The following is a 21,287-nucleotide window of genomic DNA, read 5'->3' as shown; positions in this document are numbered from 1 at the left end:
GAGTTGCGCTCATCTGTTATAACTACTTTGTGATGAAAGAATACAAAATAACAATGTGACAATAGATTTTGCCATTTTGGCCTATGCCTGGCCTTGGCCTCCACAGCAAGGTAATAGAGATAGAGGGTTGAGACGGTAGCACATACAGTACTCAATATAATGGGAGCTAAGCTGCAGTAATTTACTGCTACTGCTACACAATTAATGGCTTCACGCGACGTTCACTGTGTATGTGTCACAGCTGCAGCAGGGGTACTAAGCTGTGGGTAGGCCCCAAATGTATAATGCCCAGAAAACTCCTATAATGTTCTACCATGGTAAGTGTCTAGACAGCCGTCTCATCTGGTGTGGTTTATAGAATTTCATGCAGAGAATTTTCTTGGCCCCTCTTCTCGTCTATGACTGGCAGTTCTAGACTTTAATGGTATAGTTGTCAATCACAGGTGGGGGTGTGTGCTTGGGAAGCTCTCAAAGCCCACTTCTGGGCACCTAATAATAAGGACTTGTCTCAAGGGGACTGTATATGGCTGCCAGCAGTTTTGATAAAAATGATGAGAGATTCTCTTTAATACAGTATCGGCGCTTTCCTATCCAGTTGGAAAAAGAAATCTTAGACAATAAACTGATAGCTGGGATGATACCAGAAGAAGTTGTTATGGTGAGCTCAAAAAACTTTTCAAAAGGGACCTCAAAAGAGTATATTAATATTACAGGGTATTGCTAAGAGAGCCGGTGGTCGGTGATCTGGGGATTTATTCTGATTTTCAGATACGAAGTCTCTAATGTTTTTTTTTTTTGCCTTCCTCTGAATCAACCCTGCAGGGTCATAAGTTACACTGGATAGACAGTCTTTTTTTTCAGCCTAACAAACTAAACAAATGTGAACCAAGAATAAGGTCCCATCAAACAAAAGACAATAAATACAGAATTGCCAGTGACTATGCACTTTTGTAACCCAGGATGCAAGCAACAACCTATAAAAGTTGTTGAATAAAAAAAAAGAAGCTATTTCATATCCCAAAGAGACAGAAGGGTCCGCAATAACAAATTTATGGTCATATTTGACACAAAACACAGGGCTGACTCTGTCCCAAGAATTTATATCATACTACAACATCTAGTTCAGAGATTGTGAGGCCATTGGGACCCTGAACTAACACCAGTTTAGAGACAATAAAACTCTGATACTGCTTATCTATGAACTAAGAAGAGTTTACTCTCTGAGCAAAGTGCGTTCCATTAGTTTTTTTTTTCAAATGTCCATTTATTGCATTGTGTCTGCTCTGCTGTGATTATGTGTGATAATAAAAAACGTTACTTTTTCTTTTAGCCATTAAAAGGTATTAAATTATTTGTTTCCCAGCGAGCAATAAAACCATATGGCATCACATAGAGTGCCCATGGTATAATAACACAGAACCTCATGGCACACAGCTCTTCAGTACCTTTGTGTTACAATTGCATTTATTGTGCACATTTTTATACAGTTTTTATCAATAAGAAAACTAAAATCTAATAAAAGGTATCCTAAACTTTTACCAGAAATTTCTAAATCTACTTTGTAGTCAAATGAAAGTGTGATCAAGACGGGTGTTGTAAACTTTCAGCAGATTCCCCGCCATACAATATAATTATGGTGAAGACACACTTAATGGCTTTTCTATATTGATGACAGTGTTTAGTAAAATGCATAACTTGCTCTACATTTACTGGAATGGAGATGACTGGGCAGCATTGATTTCAAAGTGCAGATCCTTCAGCTCCAGCACGTTGGGAACTGTTGAAACAGCTCTCTCTGTTCTTTAAATTATTAATGTTATCAATTTTTACATTAAATATTTAACTTCTATTTTATTTAGCTATGTATTTTCAGTTATGAGCACATTATTAGGATTATTCATTTTCAGTAGGAAAGCTAAAATCGCTAGACCTCAATTGTCTTGATTAAAGATGCCCGAGTACTCTTAAAAGTTTATCTCCAAGTGACTAGTCTACACAAATGTGACCTAATTGTAAGAACATATACTTATTATTTAATAGTAATACATACATAAATGCATAGTTAATCTACCAATAACATCGTTTTTTTGTTTTTTTTTGCTATATTAACTAAATACTATAGTATCCAGGAAGCCAAGAACATGATGCTGGTGAATATCCTCAATCCTACAGTGGTCAGCAGTTAAAAAACCCAGTTTGACTGTGGTGTGGAGGTTGAGTTTGGTGCAGCAAAGTCTACACTGTTGTGTCTGTACTTATGTGGATAAGGAAGGAAGGTACCCAGATGTGAAGACCTTCCTTATAGTAAGCAGTTCTAGATCAGAAAACTGGAGCTCACTCCGCTGTAAGATATATTGAGAAATGAATAAGCATAGAATTTCAGACCTACAAAAGGCACAGTGTTAAATGTTGGGCATTCACTTTAAAGCAAATCTATTATCCCCAAAATGTTGACTGAACCACAACACTATGCTGTGCATCTCAATAAATGCATTGACACCACACCTATGAATGTTGCGTCAATATTTATATATTGCCATAAAAATTGCTTTTATTTTGCCAGTTCAAGGATCAAAGAGGTGGGGTCTAGGGTCTTCTGTGCCCTAGGGCTGCAATAAGTCTCTGGCCTAAATGCCCACCCCCTTTCTGTGTGAGGGACAGGGTGTACACTGCTGGGCCTGCTCAGATCTCATGCAAATGATTATCAGTTCTAACTGTATCTCTTGGCACCATAATTCTGCAGTTGGTATAGATGATGTCTACATGGAATCTGAGCAGGGCTTAGCAGTGCAAGACCCCAAGCACTGCCTCTTTGCAATATAAAAGCATTTTTTATGGAAATAAGCACAGACAATGTTCAGATGTATGGTGTTAATGCACTTATTGAGATGTTCAGTACAGTAATTTGGGGGGTGACAGAATCGCCTAAAGCATCTTCTTCTTAGTAGATGCTAATAACTGTTTTTTTGAACAATATTACGACAGTTCTCAAAGTACTGAAGCATTAAGCTTGCACTCAGTGTTAAGCCTTATTAATCCTATTTTGTTTTTTTCTGACTTTTAAAAATTTTAAGTCTTAAACCTTTCATAGTAAATATGAACCCATGATTTAAATGCAAGTAACAAGGATCTAAGGTAGAAAAATCAGAAAGTAACTACAGTTCTTTTAACGAGTTTCAGTCATGGTTTTGTCAGGTTTGCGATAAAAGTGATTTTTTTAAGGCCACTAAAAATACTAAAAATCATGAATATGTAATGCCACCTAGAAAATGTAACCACTGTAAATATTATGGTTATTAAATGTAGTCCCAAGTTGCTACATTTAGGGGTCTTTCAGCAATCCTTCAAAAGTGTTCCAGATACTATAAACCAATGTCTGGAATGTTTCATGCAATGTCATGCTTCAGCACTAGAAGAGCCTATTAGGTACATGTAATGTTGGTAGGTGGCTGCTGCTCTGTGCCTGCGCTGTCTGCCTGAGCCCTGTGTACTATACCATCTCTCCAGGGCTTGACCCAGACTGCTAACTATGCACTCCTGCCTTAAACCCCTAATACCTGGGACAGCCGCTATCCTCACCAGAACCACTTTTGGGCAGTGACCGGTACCCGGAAGCAGCATAAATCCTACTTTAGCCCATTTCCTTGTCTCACCACTGCTTTAACAGTTGGTAACCTAGACAATGAACTGTCAACGAGGGGAGGCACGTTTTCAAAATAAATGTATTTACAAAAAAATTTTACTTGATGAGCCCTGTAAGTTTTACTATATTAGTTGAGATGGGAATACCCCTTTAAAAAATGCCATTTCCAAAACTCATTGGGGGAGATTTTTTAAAGGGTGTAAAATTTAGACTGGTGCAAACTGCCCACAGCAACCAATCACAGCTCAGCTTTCCTTTCAGCACTGCCTAAAGCTGAGCAGTGATTGGTTGCTGTGGGCAGTTTGCACCAGTCTAAAATTTACACCCTTTGATAAATCTTCCCCATTGTGTTATCAAGAGGATGAAAAAAACAGATCTCATAGGTAAGTCTGGATTTGAATCTCATTGTATGTTGAATACTGTAAACCAGTCAAAAAAAGGAGTGCTAAAGTATACCATAGCTTTCTGAAGGTGGGTCCAGCCTACTGACAGTGAGTCTATGAACTAACTAGGTTTAGTGTATTTCTAGCATCTCTATGTCCACATTACGGGAATCAAAAGTATATAGTATGCTACGACCTTCTGGCTGACTTTTCTAAAACATTTGTCCTATGACTTTTGGACAACTGAAAACTGGGCAGATGAAGTCAGATGCCACTCTGTAAAGACAATAGCCTCCAATTTCCCATGGTTACCTTTAGTCCAACTGTGTAACTACGTGTGAACAAGCGACATCCAGACACAATTAGTTCAAAGGGTTTTTCCAGCTTACAAAGTTACCCGCTATTCATATAGTGGATAACTATCTGATGGTGATCACAATAACTGGGACCCAAGACTTCTGCTAGAATGGAGCGGCAAGTCCCTGTAGCTTCTTTGTAATACTAGGAGGGTTAAACTGAAGTTGCTGATGCTCTCACGTCTCAGGTCAAGTTGCTGATAAACTCACTGTTATCAATCCTCCCAGCATTACAAAGTTGCTGTTAAGCTGCAGATAACGCCTGCCAAGGACTTATGTACATCAGCCGTCTCAGAAGGGAGGGGGGGGAATTATGGAAGGAATTGTTAGTGTTACCATGGACAGCAACAAATAAAAAGTTATGTTTAGGGTGCGTTCACACGTATAGGATCTGCAGCAGATTTGATAGCGCAGATTTAAAGTTGCAGATTTGCTTTGGGCCATCAAATCTACTGCGGATCTGCTGCAGATTCAAATCTGTGCCATCAAATCTGCTGCGGATCGGCTGCAGATCCTGTACATAGATCTGTTTTGGAAAAATGTGGCAACCATGTTTTTGGGTACATTACAAAATGTAAAAAAAAACATTTTGATCCCCCCCCTTCCCCCCCAAAAAAAAAAGTCAATGGAAAACAGATCAAAATGTATGGCATACAACAGCATCTGTTTTTACCATCCATTTTTATTTTCATAGATGGGATACATTAAATGGATAGCAAAATCGTGATGTGAACCTAGCCTAACAAAGCATCTTATATGGAACTACTTAAATATTTGATGATTTTATTAATAAATAAATGAATGAATTAATTAATTAATAATTATATACAATTATTCTATTAATTGGGTTTCCTTTTTATATACTTCTTTGACTTACTTGTAGATTTAGATCACATTTAGGCTATGTTCACACTGCGTACGAATCCGTACGCAGGTCTTACGCTGCCGTACATGTGCGGCTGAAACTACGGGCGTGGGAAAAATCGACATGCGCCGGATACGTACGCACCGCGAACATACGCCCGTAGTACAGTTATGCTTCCCTAGCTTGTTTCGAAACGATCTGAGGCAGGTCATTTACTTAGAAATCTTCGCCCAGCCCCTTAAACCACACAGAACCTTTTGGATCGAAAAATCAAGTTCAATTTGTCTGGAATAAGTACTTTGTACGGGACCGCATGCAAATCCACGGCGTGAGTTTCAACATTTCCGTCTTTAAAGGACAACTCCGGCGGGACCCCCCCCCCAAAAAAAACACAGACACACACAGACACCATACTCACCATCCCTCCGGTGACGATCGCCACTCCATTCGCCCGCCGTCCGCCTCACCGTCACCTGCGTCCGCCGTCCAGCGATGTCTCTTGCTTCCGGGTCCATGAGAGAGAAAAGGCTGCCAGTGCGCTTGCGCACCAGCAGCCTTTTCATTGGCTGGAGCGCATCACATGGCTTCCAGTAAGCTCAGCCAATCAGGGCTGAGCAAGCTGGAAGCCATGTGATGCGCTCCAGCCAATGAAAAGGCTGCTAGTGCGCATGTTTTTTCTCTCCCATTCACTCTCAATGGAGACGCCGAAGAGGAAGAAGACCCGGACCGCCCCCCAGCTCTGACGTCACCCGTCACCAGATGCCGCCCGGGAGAAGAGGACCGTGACGACCGTAATAGGTAATGTATACATTCTTTAACTTCCAGGGTGGGGGTCGGGGGTTGGAAAGTAAGGGAAGGGGGCCAGACCAGGTATTTAACCACATTACAAAGTTATATAACTTTGTAATGTGTGTTAAATAAGCAAAAAAAATTTTTCGCCGGAGTTGTCCTTTAAACAATGGTCTTGTTCATTTTTCACGGCACCGTATACGATCCGGCCGTAAGCTCATACGTAGTGTGCACTGTGCGGGCGTATATCATATACTTTCAAGCAACGCATCAACCTCAAAACTACGTGCGTATATTCGCGGTTCGCACTACGGACGGATTCATACGCAGTGTGAACATAGCCTTATACTGTATATACATTTTGAACATTCTGCAGGGTTGATAACCTATCAGGAACAAATGGAGCCCCAGATCTTCATGCTAGATAATGAGTACTAAACAAAACCTTGTCATAAACTATGAAGATCTAACATTAAAACATAACTTTTATTAGCGAAATAATAAATAAACGTGCGATAATAGTGAGATTAAAAGTCCATGGTGTGTCCAGTATCTTCCGACTGAATAAATTTATTTGTGTGCAAATAGAGACTCTAAGGGATGAGTGTCAATTGATTAAATCCTATAGTCTGATATATATAGCATGTATCCTTCTATTCAACTGTAAGAGTGTAAGGGTGCCTTCACACCTACCGTATCGCAGTAGAAAATCCGCTGCGGATTCGCAGCAGATTTAACTAAATGAATGAACACAGCATTAAATACGCACTGTCAAATCCGCTGCGGATCCGCAGCAGATTTGTAAGTGCGGATTTGATGCTGTGTTCATTCATTTAGTTAAATCTGCTGTGGATCTGCTGCGGATCCGCAGCAGATTTTCTACTGCGATACGGTAGGTGTGAAGGCACCCTAAAGGGAACTCGCATTCCGCACTCTTATGCCCCTATTCCACGGGTCGTTTGGAGGAGCAAACCAGCGCTATTAGCGCTCGTTTGCTCCTCGTTCCCCGCTCGCTGCCGCCGCTATTCAACGCGGCTGCAGCGAGCGGGTGAGTGCGGGAGGGGCTGCTCGGAGGATCGCTGATTGTCCGGGCAGCCCATAGGATACAGCAGCAGCGTCTGCTGCCGATGCTCCTATTCAACGGAGCGACGGCAGCAGATCGCTGCTATATCAGTCGCTTGTTTTTCAACATGTTGAAAAACAAGCAACTGCAACGATCAGCCGACATGAACGATGTCGGCTGATCGTTGCACTCTATTCCACGGGACGAATATCGTTCGTAGCGGCCGATATCGGCCGAATACGAACGATATTGCTCCTTTAAACGACCCGTGGAATAGGGGCTTTAGCTATAGTACAACTCCGTATATAGTATTGATTAAACTATGGTAATGAAAGTGGCTACTCCTCTTGTCCACCAATAATATAACTCATATGTAGGTATGGTAGTAACGGATACTGTTAAGTATATTTGTAAATCAGACTGGTTATATCTGATATTTACACTACATCGGATATCGAAGGGTCTCTGACAGAGCGGTAGTGGGAATGACTACCCGTATACCACTCCAAAGATGCTCAGAAGCTCTGATATAGTTGTTTAAACAGTAAGTTTGCACAAATTACAGCGCACAGCGGCCGTCTAGGCCGGGTAAGCGCTGACAGTTATGTTGTTCCAGATACAATCGGCTACACCATGTTATTAAAACAAACACACACCCGCCACCACCCCGACGGGTTGATAACCTATAGCGCACAAACAGCAGACAGGCAGCAACAGCATTACATTGTGAATGCATTACATTTTCCAAAGTTCTGCTGACATTAGAAAAAAGCTCTTTCGCTTCATACTACTTATATATATTACATAGAGATTACAGTGTATTTTATTGTACTAATATAGATAAATATTTTAGGTTCATTATAAATCATTGGCCTTTTTTTATTATTATCCTCAGCTTTAAAAGCAACACTGTTTCCTTACAGATTACGCTAAATTTATTTAGCCTATTAACCTAGGAAGTTACTTTTACTGATCAATTGCTTGATCTTATTACATGAAACTATTGTCTTGGTTGAAAGACCGGGCCAAGTGCTGCTCGGAGTGTTTTAACTACTTTAAGGGTCTGATTATTGTTTGTTTCATAGTAATGAGCACTTGTGCACAGCGTAAGAGGCTAATCCTCCTAGTGAAGTCATATTACATTCTCATACATGAGGCTGCTAAGCAACAAGCGGAATATTTGTCAACAATGTAGAAATGAAATCTACAAAAAAAAGGAGCACTGTGACTTTTAGCTGCAGGCAGGCTCACACATGCCTATTTGGGCTATATTAATTAAATCTTAAAGGGAATCTACAGTGTTTAGCAACTGAGTAACAGACGTTCTGCTGCTGAAACTATTGAAACCCATGTTTGTGGTAAAATTAGTATAGACTCATCCTTATAAAGAGCTGTGGCTACATGTATCTTTAACTGTATAAAAAATCCATATATATATATATATATATATATATATATATATATATATATAATACAAATTACACTTGTACATATGACCACACTCATTCATAACACTATACTGTACACATTGATAGTAATGCTATACTACATACAACAAGAGTACCACTCTACCACACATATACAGTATAAAGAACTTACAATATACACAGACATGTATATACCCATCAAAAACATATATGCACAGCACATATACATCCTATACACATTACTGGCCTTTCAGTGCTCCCCCTATGCCCTCCAACATTATCTTCAGGTCCCTAGCTGAACAATCCTGCCTCCACCTCTGAGATGGACTTGTCTGGCAGTGACAGCCCACTCAGCCAATCACGAGATGGGACGGGACTGTGCTGCGTCCAGTGATTGGCTGAGTGTGCTGTCACTGCCACAACAAGTTTGTCTCTAAAGTGGAGGTGGGATCTCTCAGCTGGAGACCTAAAGATGATGCAGGAGGACACAAGGGGAGTGCAGAAAGGTAAGAAGAACCTGTGTGTTATGTTCTCTGCCAAGGCAGCAAAATATTAAAAGTTTAAAAGGAGCATAATACCCCTTTAGGGTATATTCACACGAACATGGCAAAGTTTGAAATACATTAAGGGTATATTCACACGAACGGGCCAATCAGTGGCTGCGGCTGGGAAACACACTAATTGGCCTGACGGGAGAGCAGGACGCCGGACCCGTGCAGCAAGGACAGGTAATGTATGCTGCTTACAGCGGGGGAGCCGGGCGGGAGCAGAAGGGGTTAAGGGCGGTATAATTACATACTCGCTGCGGTCGTTTAGACCGCAGCAAGTATGTAGTGTATGGGAACTGCCAGGACCTGCCGGGCTCGCAGCGAAAATCTCGCTGCGAGCCCGTTCGTGTGAATATACCCTTAAAGGGGTAGTCCACCCAAATTTTTTTTCTTTCAAATCAAATGCTGCCATGAAGTGCCAGAGATTTGTAATTTACTTTTATTAAAAAATCTCAAGCCTTCTAGTACTTATCAGCTGCTGTATGCCCAACAGGAAGTTGTATTATTTCCAGTCTGGAGAGCAGGAGAGGTTTTCTATGGGGATTTGCTCCTGCTTTGGACAGTTTCTGACATGGACAGAGGAGGCAACAGAGAGCACTGGGTCAGACAGGAAAGAAAACACCACTTCCTGCTGGACACACAGCAGCTGATAAGTACTGGAAGACTTAAAGATTTTTTAATAGAAGTGAATTACAAATCTCTGGCACTTTATGGCACCAGTTGATTTAAAAGAAATTTTTTTTGGGTGGACTACTCCTTTAATGTATTTCAAACTTTGCCATGTTGGTTATAAGTTTAATTCATTGCTTTACAGAAATAGGCTATGTGCACACTTTGTAAGAGACTGGCCAAGATCATCCCGGCCGCTCCAGCAGTTCTGGCTGGATGATCTTTAGAGCCACAGCCGCATCACATGTCCCCACTGCACACAATAGAGTGTGCAGCCAGAGCCACTCGCTCCACAGTGTGCACTGACAGGGTTTTCTGCGGCCGCTATTCAATGAATAGCGGCTGCAGAAAACTATGTCAGTTGTTTGCGGCGCCGCTAGGGATCCTGGCCAGAGCGTATACTATGTGTATACGCTCCGGCCGGGATTCCATAGGCAGCAATGGCACGTATATTTTCGTATAATCACGGCCGTTGTACAACGGCCATGGTTTTACAAAAATATACTTTGTGTGAACATAGCCATAAGGTTATTCAGACAAGTGTATTATTATGGGGCATCCATATTGCCAGAGCTTCTGCTCTGCTTGGTGGATCATAGAGAGATGCTTTACATCAGCTACATTGACATAGAAAGCAATAGCCTGGAGCTGACTCATTGACTTCCATGGTAATGTCCTAGGCATGTTCTGTAACATGTGCAGAGGTCATTATGCAGGAAGAGAGAAGAGGAGGGAATATGTGACATCACCTATTGTGAATGACCTGAACATTTTCTTCTCAATATATTCACCTTTCATGAGTGAACTGCTTATTAGGCTTGGTGGCAAGATTTCAATGATAGTAAAAGGAAATTTTAATAAAGTGTAATTTTATGAATAAATGATAGTAAAATAAAATTTTATGAATGAATCATAGTAAAATAACATTTTTAAATTTTAGATAAAACATTGTCAAAATGCCTAACAAAATATGTGTAAAATAAAAATTTAAGTTAATGAGTTTTTGGGGGATAAAAGTGGGCTAATTGCCTCCCCGTGCAGTAAAACAACAAATGCCCACATCATTAACTCCTTCATTCCCCCATTGCTCTCACTCTTAACTCTTCCAGTAATGGCTGCACTTCACTTCTGTCAGCTGCCAATGATGTTCCTGCTCCCTGCTCAGCCAATCATCGAGCAAAGCAGGACATTATCAGAAGCTGAAAGAACAGGAGGGTGTCCGGGACAGGAAGATCTCAAACAAGGAGCAGCAGGGAAGCTAGGGAGGTAAGTATGCAGTCATTTATTGTTTGGCTGGGTTCACACTACGTATATTTCAGTCAGTATTGTGGTCCTCATATTGCAACCAAAACCAGGAGTGGATTAAAAACACAGAAAGGCTCTGTCCACTCAGTGTTGAAATTGAGTGGATGGCCGCCATATAACAGTAAATAACTGCCATTATTTCAATACAACAGCCGTTGTTTTAAAATAACAGCAAATATTTGCCATTAAATTGCGGCCATCCACTCAATTTCAACATTGTGTGAACAGATCCTTTCTGTGTTTTTAATCCACTCCTGGTTTTGGTTGCAATATGAGGACCACAATACTGACTGAAATATACGTAGTGTGAACCCAGCCTTTTACTGTATCTGGAGTCAATTTATATTTGCTTAAAAAAATCCCTTTAAATAGGTCATTTTCTGTTGTTGTAATTTTCCCTCTAAACACTGGAGATACTTGTATCATACAAGGTGTATAGTTATTTGGCCTGTAGACATGACCTATTAGCTATATTATTTCTTTGAACATTAAAAAAATTATATTTTTTAGAAGAAAGAAACGTGAATAAAGACAGTATGAGAGCAAGGACTGCAAATGGACGGCTATCTGCAGAGATGTCAGTGACACAAGGTTATAATGTTAATGAGGTAACAAATGTATTATTTATTGGAACTATTTTTATAGCCACTAAAACCTGCACAATATAAAAAAAAAACAGAACCACTACAAGGAATGTCTCTGTCTGGAATATATATAAACCATCAATTGATTTCATAGGAAACTATGTAATGCTTTATGTCCCCTGTGGTGGAACTACCACTCTATCCGAGTATCATATCGGCAGTTCTGTATTGGCAAAGACTTCAGAAGAGAAGGATTTAGGGGTAGTGATTTCTGATAGCCTTAAAATAAGTCACCAGTGCAACCAGGCAGTGGGGAAAGCAAATTGTATGCTGGGCTGTATAGCCAGAGGCATAACCAGTAGGAAGAGGGAGATTGTTATCGCGTTATATAGAGCTCTCGTGAGACCACATATGGAATACTGTAACCTGTTCTGGAGACCTCACCTAAAAAAGGACATTGATACAAAAATGGTGGAGGGTGTGAGGCATAAACCATATCAGGGAAGACTTAAGGATTTTAATCTGTATAGTCTGGAGGAAAGAAGGAAAAGGGGGGACATAATCAAAACCTTTAAAAATGTTAAAGGACTAAATAAGGTTCAGGAAGGAAGTGTTTTTAGGAAATAACTAAACACAAGGACAAGAGGACACAGTAAGAGGTTAGTTGGGGGAAAGATCAGAAGCAACGTGAGAAAATATTACTTTGCTGAATGTAGTAGATGCCTGAAACAAACTTCCAGCAGATGTGGTAGATAAATCTACAATAACGGGATGTAAACTTGACTGGGATAAACATCTATCCTAAGGTAATAGGAAAAGAAATTCTAAAAGGGCAGACTAGATGGACCAAGTGGTCTTTTTTTGCTGACAACCTTCTATGTTTCTGTGTTCGCTATAGAGACATAGCAGCAGGTTATATGCCTCTAACCTTTTGATAGTTTCCATTTATAGCAGTTATTGTCATTGGCAATAACTGGAGGTCATGGAAAAACTCCCGAAGCAATGAAAACAAAGGAAGTTGACAGCATCTATAGTAAGAACAATTTTACCATTTACCAACTTAGCCCTGTTCATTTGGTGTTGTTACTAGAAGAAAGCAGCTATGTTTTGGTGCCCTGTAAATCCCTCTAAGTACAGTATATTGAAACTTGATAAAAATAGAAATTTAAAAATACTACAGATATCCAAGAAATACTGCTCTTAAAGTGACTATGTACCCACAATCTGACCCCCCCAAAACCACTTGTACCTTCAGATAGCTGCTTTTAATCCAAGATCTGTCCTGGGGTCCATTCAGTAGGTGATGCATTTATTGTCCTAAAAAACAACTTTTAAACTTGCAGCCCCGTGCCCAAAGGGCGTGGCTTAGATTGTGTATGCATTAGGCTGGCACAACCTCTCTGTCCCTCCTCCCCACCCTCCTTATAATTAGGAATGCTCCAGGCAGATTACCTCCTATTCCCCACCTGTGTAAGCACAGCACATGGGCTGGATCATTAAGGCGCCTGTGCAATGTTCAGCATGGAGAAAATGTTCTAGTGGCATTCCTAATGATGAAGAGGATTGGGAGGAGGGACGGAGGGGTGGTGCAAAGTTAGGGCACAGATATTCCTGTTAGGCACAGGGCTGCAAGTTTAAAACATTTTTTATGTTCAATGCTAACATTTAACTTTTCTTTACCTTTTAGCTAATTGCCATAATAAAGGAGAAATTAACTAACTCTCATAAGTACGTTCACCAAATGTTTTGTAACAATGATCCGAAAGGACAAGGGACTATTTCCAGGTAAAGGAAAAAATATTTAAACAAACTGAAAATGTATTCTTAGTTGAGGGTATGTGCACACTGAGGAATTCAGACGGAACCTCCGTCACGGAATTCTCAGTTCGCGCCCACTCACGGAGTGCAGGGGGCGCGCGCGTCTCCGCCCATGTCATAGACCCCAGTCTACGCACGGGCGGATTCTTTTATCCGTCCAAAGAATGATCAAGTTCATTCTTTGGACGGATGAAAGAATCCGCCCGTGCATAGAATGGAGTCTATGACACGGGCGAAGATGCACGCGCCCGCTGCAGTCCGTGAGCTGAGAATTCCGCGATGGAGGTTACATCTGAATGCCTCAGTGTGCACATACCCTGAAACAGTAAACAGTTTTGGCATTTGCTGTATGATAAAAATGACAAATTAAGGGGTACTCCAGAGAGTTTTTTTGTTAATACATTGCTTTAATAAAATTGTATTAGTTTGTAATATAATTTAGTTAAAATAAATGTATACTTTTTTCTTTACATATCATCTTCAGTTGGCACAGTAACACGACACCCTCTGCTGCCACCAACATCTTTGTCAGTAACGGCATCCACACAGCGCTATTAGTACAAAGCAGACTCCCCCCCAGGGGCTGCCCGCCATGATGTCCAGCAGCCTGCACAGCAAGCAGTGATTACTAGTGACTCAACTCACTGTGTAGGGGCTGCCACACTCAGCAGTAGTGTCAGAATAGAACAGTATACAGAAGGACCAGATTACAGAGGCAGTATACAGGAGGACACAAGAATAAAATGGTAGACAGGAGAACAGAATGGTACAGAAAATCAGGAGTATGGACATAGTATACAAGAGGACAGAAGAATAGAGGCAGTATACAGGAAGGCAGAAGTAAAAAACCAGTATACAGGAGAACAGGAAAATAGAATGGTATACAGAAAATCAGGAATATGGAATACAAGAAGACAGAAGAATAAAGGCATTATACAGGAGGACAGAAGAATAGAGGCAGTATACAGGATGGCAGAAGGATAGAGGCAGTATACAGGAGGGCAGAAGGATAGAGGCAGTATACAAGAGGGCAGAAGAATAGAGGCAGTATACAGAAGGACAGAAGAATAGAGGCAGTATACAGAAGGACAGAAGAATAGAGGCAGTATACAGGAGGGCAGAAGGATAGAGGCAGTATACAAGAGGGCAGAAGAATAGAGGCAGTATATAGAAGGACAGAAGAATAGAGGCAGTATACAGGAGGGCAGAAGAATAGAGGCATTATACAGGAGGACAGAAGAATATAGGCAGTATACAGGAGGGCAGAAGAATAGAGGCAGTATACAAGAGGGCAGAAGAATAGAGGCAGTAAACAGGAGGGCAGAAGAATAGAGGCAGTAAACAGGAGGGCAGAAGAATAGAGGCATTATACAGGAGGACAGAAGAATATAGGCAGTATACAGGAGGGCAGAAGAACAGAGGCAGTATACAGGAGGGCAGAAGAATAAAGGCAGTATACAGGAGGACAGAAGAATATAGGCAGTATACAAGAAGACAGAAGAATAGAGGCAGTATACAGGAGGACAGAAGAATATAGGCAGTATACAAGAAGACAGAAGAATAGAGGCAGTATACAGGAGGACAGAAGAATAGAGGCAGTATACAGGAGGGCAGAAGAATAGAGGCAGTAAACAGGAGGGCAGAAGAATAGAGGCATTATACAGGAGGGCAGAAGAATAGAGGCAGTATACAGGAGGGCAGAAGAATAGAGGCAGTATACAGGAGGGCAGAAGAATAGAGGCAGTATACAGGAGGGCAGAAGAATAGAGGCATTATACAGGAGGACAGAAGAATAGAGGCATTATACAGGAGGACAGAAGAATAGAGGCAGTATACAGGAGGACAGAAGAATAGAGGCAGTATACAGGAGGGCAGAAGAATAGAGGCAGTATACAAGAGGGCAGAAGAATAGAGGCAGTATACAGGAGGACAGAAGAATAGAGGCAGTATACAGGAGGGCAGAAGAATAGAGGCAGTATACAGGAGGACAGAAGAATATAGGCAGTATACAAGAAGACAGAAGAATAGAGGCAGTATACAGGAGGACAGAAGAATAGAGGCAGTATACAGGAGGGCGGAAGAATAGAGGCAGTATACAAGAGGGCAGAAGAATAGAGGCAGTATACAGGAGGGCAGAAGAATAGAGGCAGTAAACAGGAGGGCAGAAGAATAGAGGCAGTATACAGGAGGACAGAAGAATAGAGGCATTATACAGGAGGACAGAAGAATATAGGCAGTATACAAGAAGACAGAAGAATAGAGGCAGTATACAGGAGGACAGAAGAATAGAGGCAGTATACAGGAGGGCAGAAGAATAGAGGCAGTATACAGAAGGACAGAAGAATAGAGGCAGTATACAGGAGGACAGAAGAATATAGGCAGTATACAGGAAGGCAGAAGAATAGAGGCAGTAAACAGGAGGGCAGAAGAATAGAGGCAGTATACAGGAGGACAGAAGAATATAGGCAGTATACAGGAGGGCAGAAGAATAGAGGCAGTATACAGGAGGGCAGAAGAATAGAGGCAGTATACAGGAGGGCAGAAGAATAGAGGCAGTATACAAGAGGGCAGAAGAATAGAGGCAGTATACAGGAGGGCAGAAGAATAGAGGCAGTAAACAGGAGGGCAGAAGAATAAAGGCAGTATACAATAGGGCAAAAGAATAGAGGCAGTATACAGGAGGGCAGAAGGATAGAGGCAGTATACGGGAGGGCAGAAGAATAGAGGCAGTATACAGTAGGGCAGAAGGATAGAGGCAGTATACAGGAGGGCAGAAGGATAGAGGCAGTATACAGGAGGGCAGAAGGATAGAGGCAGTATACAAGAGGGCAGAAGAATAGAGGCAGTATACAGGAGGGCAGAAGAATAGAGGCAGTATACAGGAGGGCAGAAGAATAGAGGCAGTAAACAGGAGGGCAGAAGGATAGAGGCAGTATACAGGAGGGCAGAAGGATAGAGGCAGTATACAGGAGGGCAGAAGGATAGAGGCAGTATACAGGAGGGCAGAAGAATAGAGGCAGTATACAGAAGGAGAACAGTTACACCATTCATAATATTTTCTATCATTGTGGTTGTCTTTTGGATAGTATTATCTGGTTTTAAATACTGTTATTGTTGCTTGTGAAGTGGCAGGGACTTACTTTTTGAATGAAGAACAGTAGTGGGAGGAATACACTAGGCCAAAAGTGGATCTCAGTCTCAAAAATTGTGGGAACCACTGTTCTATACATTTATATATTTCTGTGGTATAATGTATCCACTTATTTTTCCTTAGGGAAGCACTAACAAGAGTCCTATGGAATTTATGTGGTTTCTTAACTACAAAGCAAATCAATAATCTACTCAACAGGTAATTCACCTTTTTATTATTATTATTATTAATAATAATGATCGTTGAATGTTCAACAAAATGCACACCGCCAGGTCAAGATGTTCCCATCAAAAATATATAATAAATTATGAAACTGACATGTGACATAGACACAGAATACAAGGCAGTCAGGACTGGAAACACTTTGCAGGTATTGTTATATGTTTCAGACAGAAAAGTGATCACAACCCCTTTAAATGGAGCACAAAGTGTAATGGTAGTATGACCATGAGTAAGATCACCATGAGTAGACACAATGCTTTGACGTGCTTTTATTTATTTATTTCATTTAGAGCAATATATTTTCTGTCTTGTCTTTGCTATGGATGGAAGGTAGTGCTTGGATGGGTTGATTTCAGGTTTAGCTTTAGGCAGCAGAAAATCTAAATAGGCCCTGGCTACTGCTTACTGTACCTGTCCCTGTTCCCACACTGCAAGCAGGTGCTCTTTTCTCTAAACCTGAAAGATGTGTAAAACGCCACCAGGGGGCACCACCATCTATATTCCAAGACCTACAATGATATCTATAGTTAGTGAAAGGAAGAGACACTTAAAGTGACACTGTCACCCCCTTTTTTGCATTATGACTTTTTTACACAGGTGTAAAGGGTAAATTTTGCAATTTTCATAACTAATTTTATATCAAACCTCATGGTGCTTGTTCCAGTTAAAAGTGATCTTTTATCATCTGCAGATTAAGATTGTGCCACCACTTAGCCCCACCCACAACGGGCCATGGACTCCACCCCTTAGCAATGTCTCATAGCTGTCTAGGCCCTGCCCCCTCATTGGCCATTGGAACAGGCTGGCCTAAAGGTCTAGGCCCCACCCCCTCTAGGTTGGCCCATGCCAATGGCCACCGAGGGGCAGGACCTATGTGCCAATTACATTACGGAGAGACGGGGCCTACAGTGACAATGTGGGCGGGGCTAAATGATGCTGCCGTAAATCCCTGCCCAAGTAGCCCAATCCACAGATGATAAAAGATCATTTTTTACTGGAACAAGCACCATGACGTATGATATAAAATAAGGTATGAAAACTGCAAAATTTACCCTTTACACCTGTGTAGAGAACTCATAATGCAAAAAGGGGGTGACAGTGTCACTTTAAACTGTAATTTAAGGGGGTTATCCAGCACTAGAAAAGCATGGCCACTTTCTTCCAGACAGCACCACTATTGCATCACCACTTAACTCTTTACACTCTGTGGGCTGGGAGCTCTGCACCTGACCCACCGAGTGTAAAAAAACAATTAAACACATTTACATTCTTCCCTATGGGAAGACACAGCTTGGTTCTCAAGCTGCTCAGTTCTGGAACAGCCTTCCAGAACCGATTGTGTTTGAGAACATAGGTATTATTGCATATAGTACAACAATAAAGAAGCTAAGCTTACCTCTCTGCACTTCCTCTGTGACCTCCTACAGGTCCCTGGTGTCCCCCAGACATGATCCCGCCTTCACTTCCAAGACATACTTGGGGCTTACAACTCGCTCAGCCAATCACTGACTGCGACAGATAAATCTGGTCCACTTTGTGCAGTTTTCAAAGCTAAAACTAGGAGTGGATCCAAAAGAGAAGTTGCATCTGTTCTCTAGGTCGGATTCGCTTGCTGCTAGCATACCACAGCAAAACCACTTACGATTTATTCAAATCTGTACATTTTGGATTTGTTATGAAATTTTTAAATGTCAAATGTTTCATCTGTGAAAACCATGCACCAATATGTACCACGCATCACAAAATGGCAGTGATTTATAGTAAATCAGGTGCGGCCTTGCTATGTAATAACTGATAAACTATAGATGTGTGTGAACCAAGCCTGGTACTCTCTCTCTCTGCTCACCTGAACAAAACCTGATCACACCCTAATGGAAACCCTAAGGCTGGGTTCACACATATGCATTTTTTAAAGGGAACCAATCACCCAGAAAATCAATGTAAAGACAAGGATATGTGCTGATAGATCACCCAGCACACTTCCCAAATATGCCCCTGTAACCTCTGTGCCCCCCTCAATTAGACAGTAATCTTACTTTGTTCAGGTCACGCGCTGTATGTAAATTTTTGCTAAGTAGTCCTGGTGGGCGTATGTAGTCCTGGTGGGCGTATCTAGTCACGGTCCGGGGCTGTAATCACGCCCAGAGGGGCGTGATTCGGAGGCTTGCGGTCCAGTGACGTCATCCGGCGGCTTGCGTTCCGCGTCGCGGCCGCGCCGACGTGTTCGGGAACCCGCGCATGCGCAGTACGGCGGGAGACGACGCTGACTACATACGCCCACCAGGACTACATACGCCCACCAGGACTACTTAGCAAAAATTTACATACAGCGCGTGACCTGAACAAAGTAAGATTACTGTCTAATTGAGGGGGGCACAGAGGTTACAGGGGCATATTTGGGAAGTGTGCTGGGTGATCTATCAGCACATATCCTTGTCTTTACATTGATTTTCTGGGTGATTGGTTCCCTTTAAATCACAGCCAAAACAGTACAATTTTGCTATGCATGAAAAATGCATAAACGATGTCATGTGTGAACACAGCCTAAGGCCTGGTTAACATTGTGTTAATGCAATGCAACCAAGGTATAGGGTGGCATCATATCAAAAAAATGATGACATATACCATGGTACAATGTAGTGGGCCCATTCACTTAAATGGACCATAGTCAGCAACGGGCCAAATCAATCAACTTATTGAGATTTATTGGCACAACAGACAATGCTATTTAGTTCTGCTATCATATTGTATTTTAAGTTTTACTCACTGCGAGCAAAGTCACAGACTGGCATCCCACAGTTTCTGGCACATGCACAATGAAGCACACCTCACTTCAGTAACCATGTGTAACTAAGCGAGGTGCACTCTCCTCTGCTTCTCTGGAGAATATTGCATGTGCAGGAAGCAGCAGGATGCAAGTCTGGGACATCACTAGAACTGAAAATAAAAAGTTTGTGTGTATCAGTCATCTACAGTGCTTGATGCAGTCGTAATAAGTTATACAACAGTTGCTTTTTTGGTTGGTTTTAGGTTAAAGCGTACCTATCATTTTAACAAACTTCTGACAAGTCCTAGTGACATGTCAGAGGTCTGTATTGTTTGGGGTCCAGGTTCTTAGAACAGTAGAATGAAGGGGCAAAGTAGCGCTGGATGGTATTATAATGGGGCCCTATGGAACTTTATGTGTCACTTTAGGCATATCTATTGTAAGTTCCATAGGCTCCCATTATAATTTTGTCCACTGCTGCTTTAGCAATGAGACAGAAATAAAGTGGCAGAGCGCGCGCTGCTGCATGCTTGCCCCTTCATTCTACCGATCAGTGGGGTTCTCAACACCCGGACCCCGACCGATACAAACTTCTGACATGTCAGATGTTTGTTAAAATGATAGGTACACTTTAAGGCTAGGTTCACACTATGTATATTTGAGGCTGTATTTGTGAGGCTGTATAGCAACCAAAACCAGGAGTGGATTGAAAACACAGAAAGGCTCTGTTCACATAATGTTGTAATTGAGTGGATGGCCATCATTTAATGGCAAATATTTGCTGTTATTTTAAAACAACGGCTGTGGTATTGAAATAATGGCCGTTATTTACTGTTATATGGCGGCCATCCACTCAATTTCAACATTGTGTGAACAGATCCTTTCTGTGTTTTCAATCCACTCCTGGTTTTGGTTGCTATGAGGACCTGACATGAGGACCAAATACAGCCTCAAATATACATAGTGTGAACCCAGCCTAAGACATCTTTTACGAAATATATGAGAGATCCGTTAGCTTATACAGTAATACCTCGGTTCCCAAACCCCTCTGTGTTCGAACACTTCAGTATTCAATCACTCCCCCTGAAGTTTTGTTCAGTACTCAAACATTGTTTAGTAACTGAACAAAATCAGGGGAGATAACTGTCAGCTGAACTGCTGTTCATCTGACTGCTATTGAGGTGTTCAGGCACCAAGGTTACAGAAGCCGGTTGGCGGCAGCTAGATAGGCCGCCCCCCCCGGTGGGCATTTATGGTGACCTGGATCTCCTGCACAGTGATGTCCCCCCTCTCCAGGTTGGCACACTCAGATGCATAGGAGACATGTCGGACGCCTGTTGATCACAGCATCTAAAGGGCAGAACAGAGTAGGAAATCTCCCTCTATTCACTATCGGGGCTGAGCAAATCGATCAACCTCGCTGAGGCCTCCAGTGTCATAGCTACAGTGGCTGATCAGCAGTGCCTATGGCAGGCACATTACAGTGCAATTAAGATCAGCATTGCAATGTAACGTGCTTGTCATCAGTAGGGATGAGAAACTGGCTTCACTGTCTGATTGCCTGATGACTAGGGATGAGCGAACCGGCTGAGGTTCGGGTTCATACGAACCTGAACTATCGGCTTCTCATTCCTGCTGTCTTCCCGCTCCATGGAGAGGTTGGATACAGCCTGAGGACCGCCTGGAAAACTGTGATA

General features: G+C 41.8%; 1 protein-coding gene across 6 annotated transcripts in view; it reads left to right on the top strand.

Annotated features, from left to right (window-relative positions):
* Positions 1 to 21,287, top strand: part of LOC138794480 (EF-hand calcium-binding domain-containing protein 6-like) — an 80,479-nt gene that overhangs the window by 7,915 nt on the left and 51,277 nt on the right. For 5 of the 6 annotated variants that reach the window (XM_069973133.1, XM_069973142.1, XM_069973125.1 and 2 more), the window contains 3 exons: positions 11,559 to 11,656; positions 13,320 to 13,417; positions 16,725 to 16,799. In XM_069973133.1, coding sequence (XP_069829234.1) covers positions 11,559 to 11,656; positions 13,320 to 13,417; positions 16,725 to 16,799 — 271 coding nt within the window. Of the gene's footprint in view, positions 1 to 3,689; positions 3,756 to 11,558; positions 11,657 to 13,319; positions 13,418 to 16,724; positions 16,800 to 21,287 lie in introns of those variants that run through there. The other variant, XM_069973158.1, reaches the window with a different exon arrangement.

This window comes from Dendropsophus ebraccatus, chromosome 1, assembly GCF_027789765.1.
Source record: "Dendropsophus ebraccatus isolate aDenEbr1 chromosome 1, aDenEbr1.pat, whole genome shotgun sequence".
In the NCBI taxonomy this organism is placed as follows: Eukaryota; Metazoa; Chordata; class Amphibia; order Anura; family Hylidae; genus Dendropsophus; species Dendropsophus ebraccatus.
The sequence above is the reverse complement of the archived record's forward strand: the minus strand, read 5'-3'. Positions and strand labels throughout refer to the sequence as shown.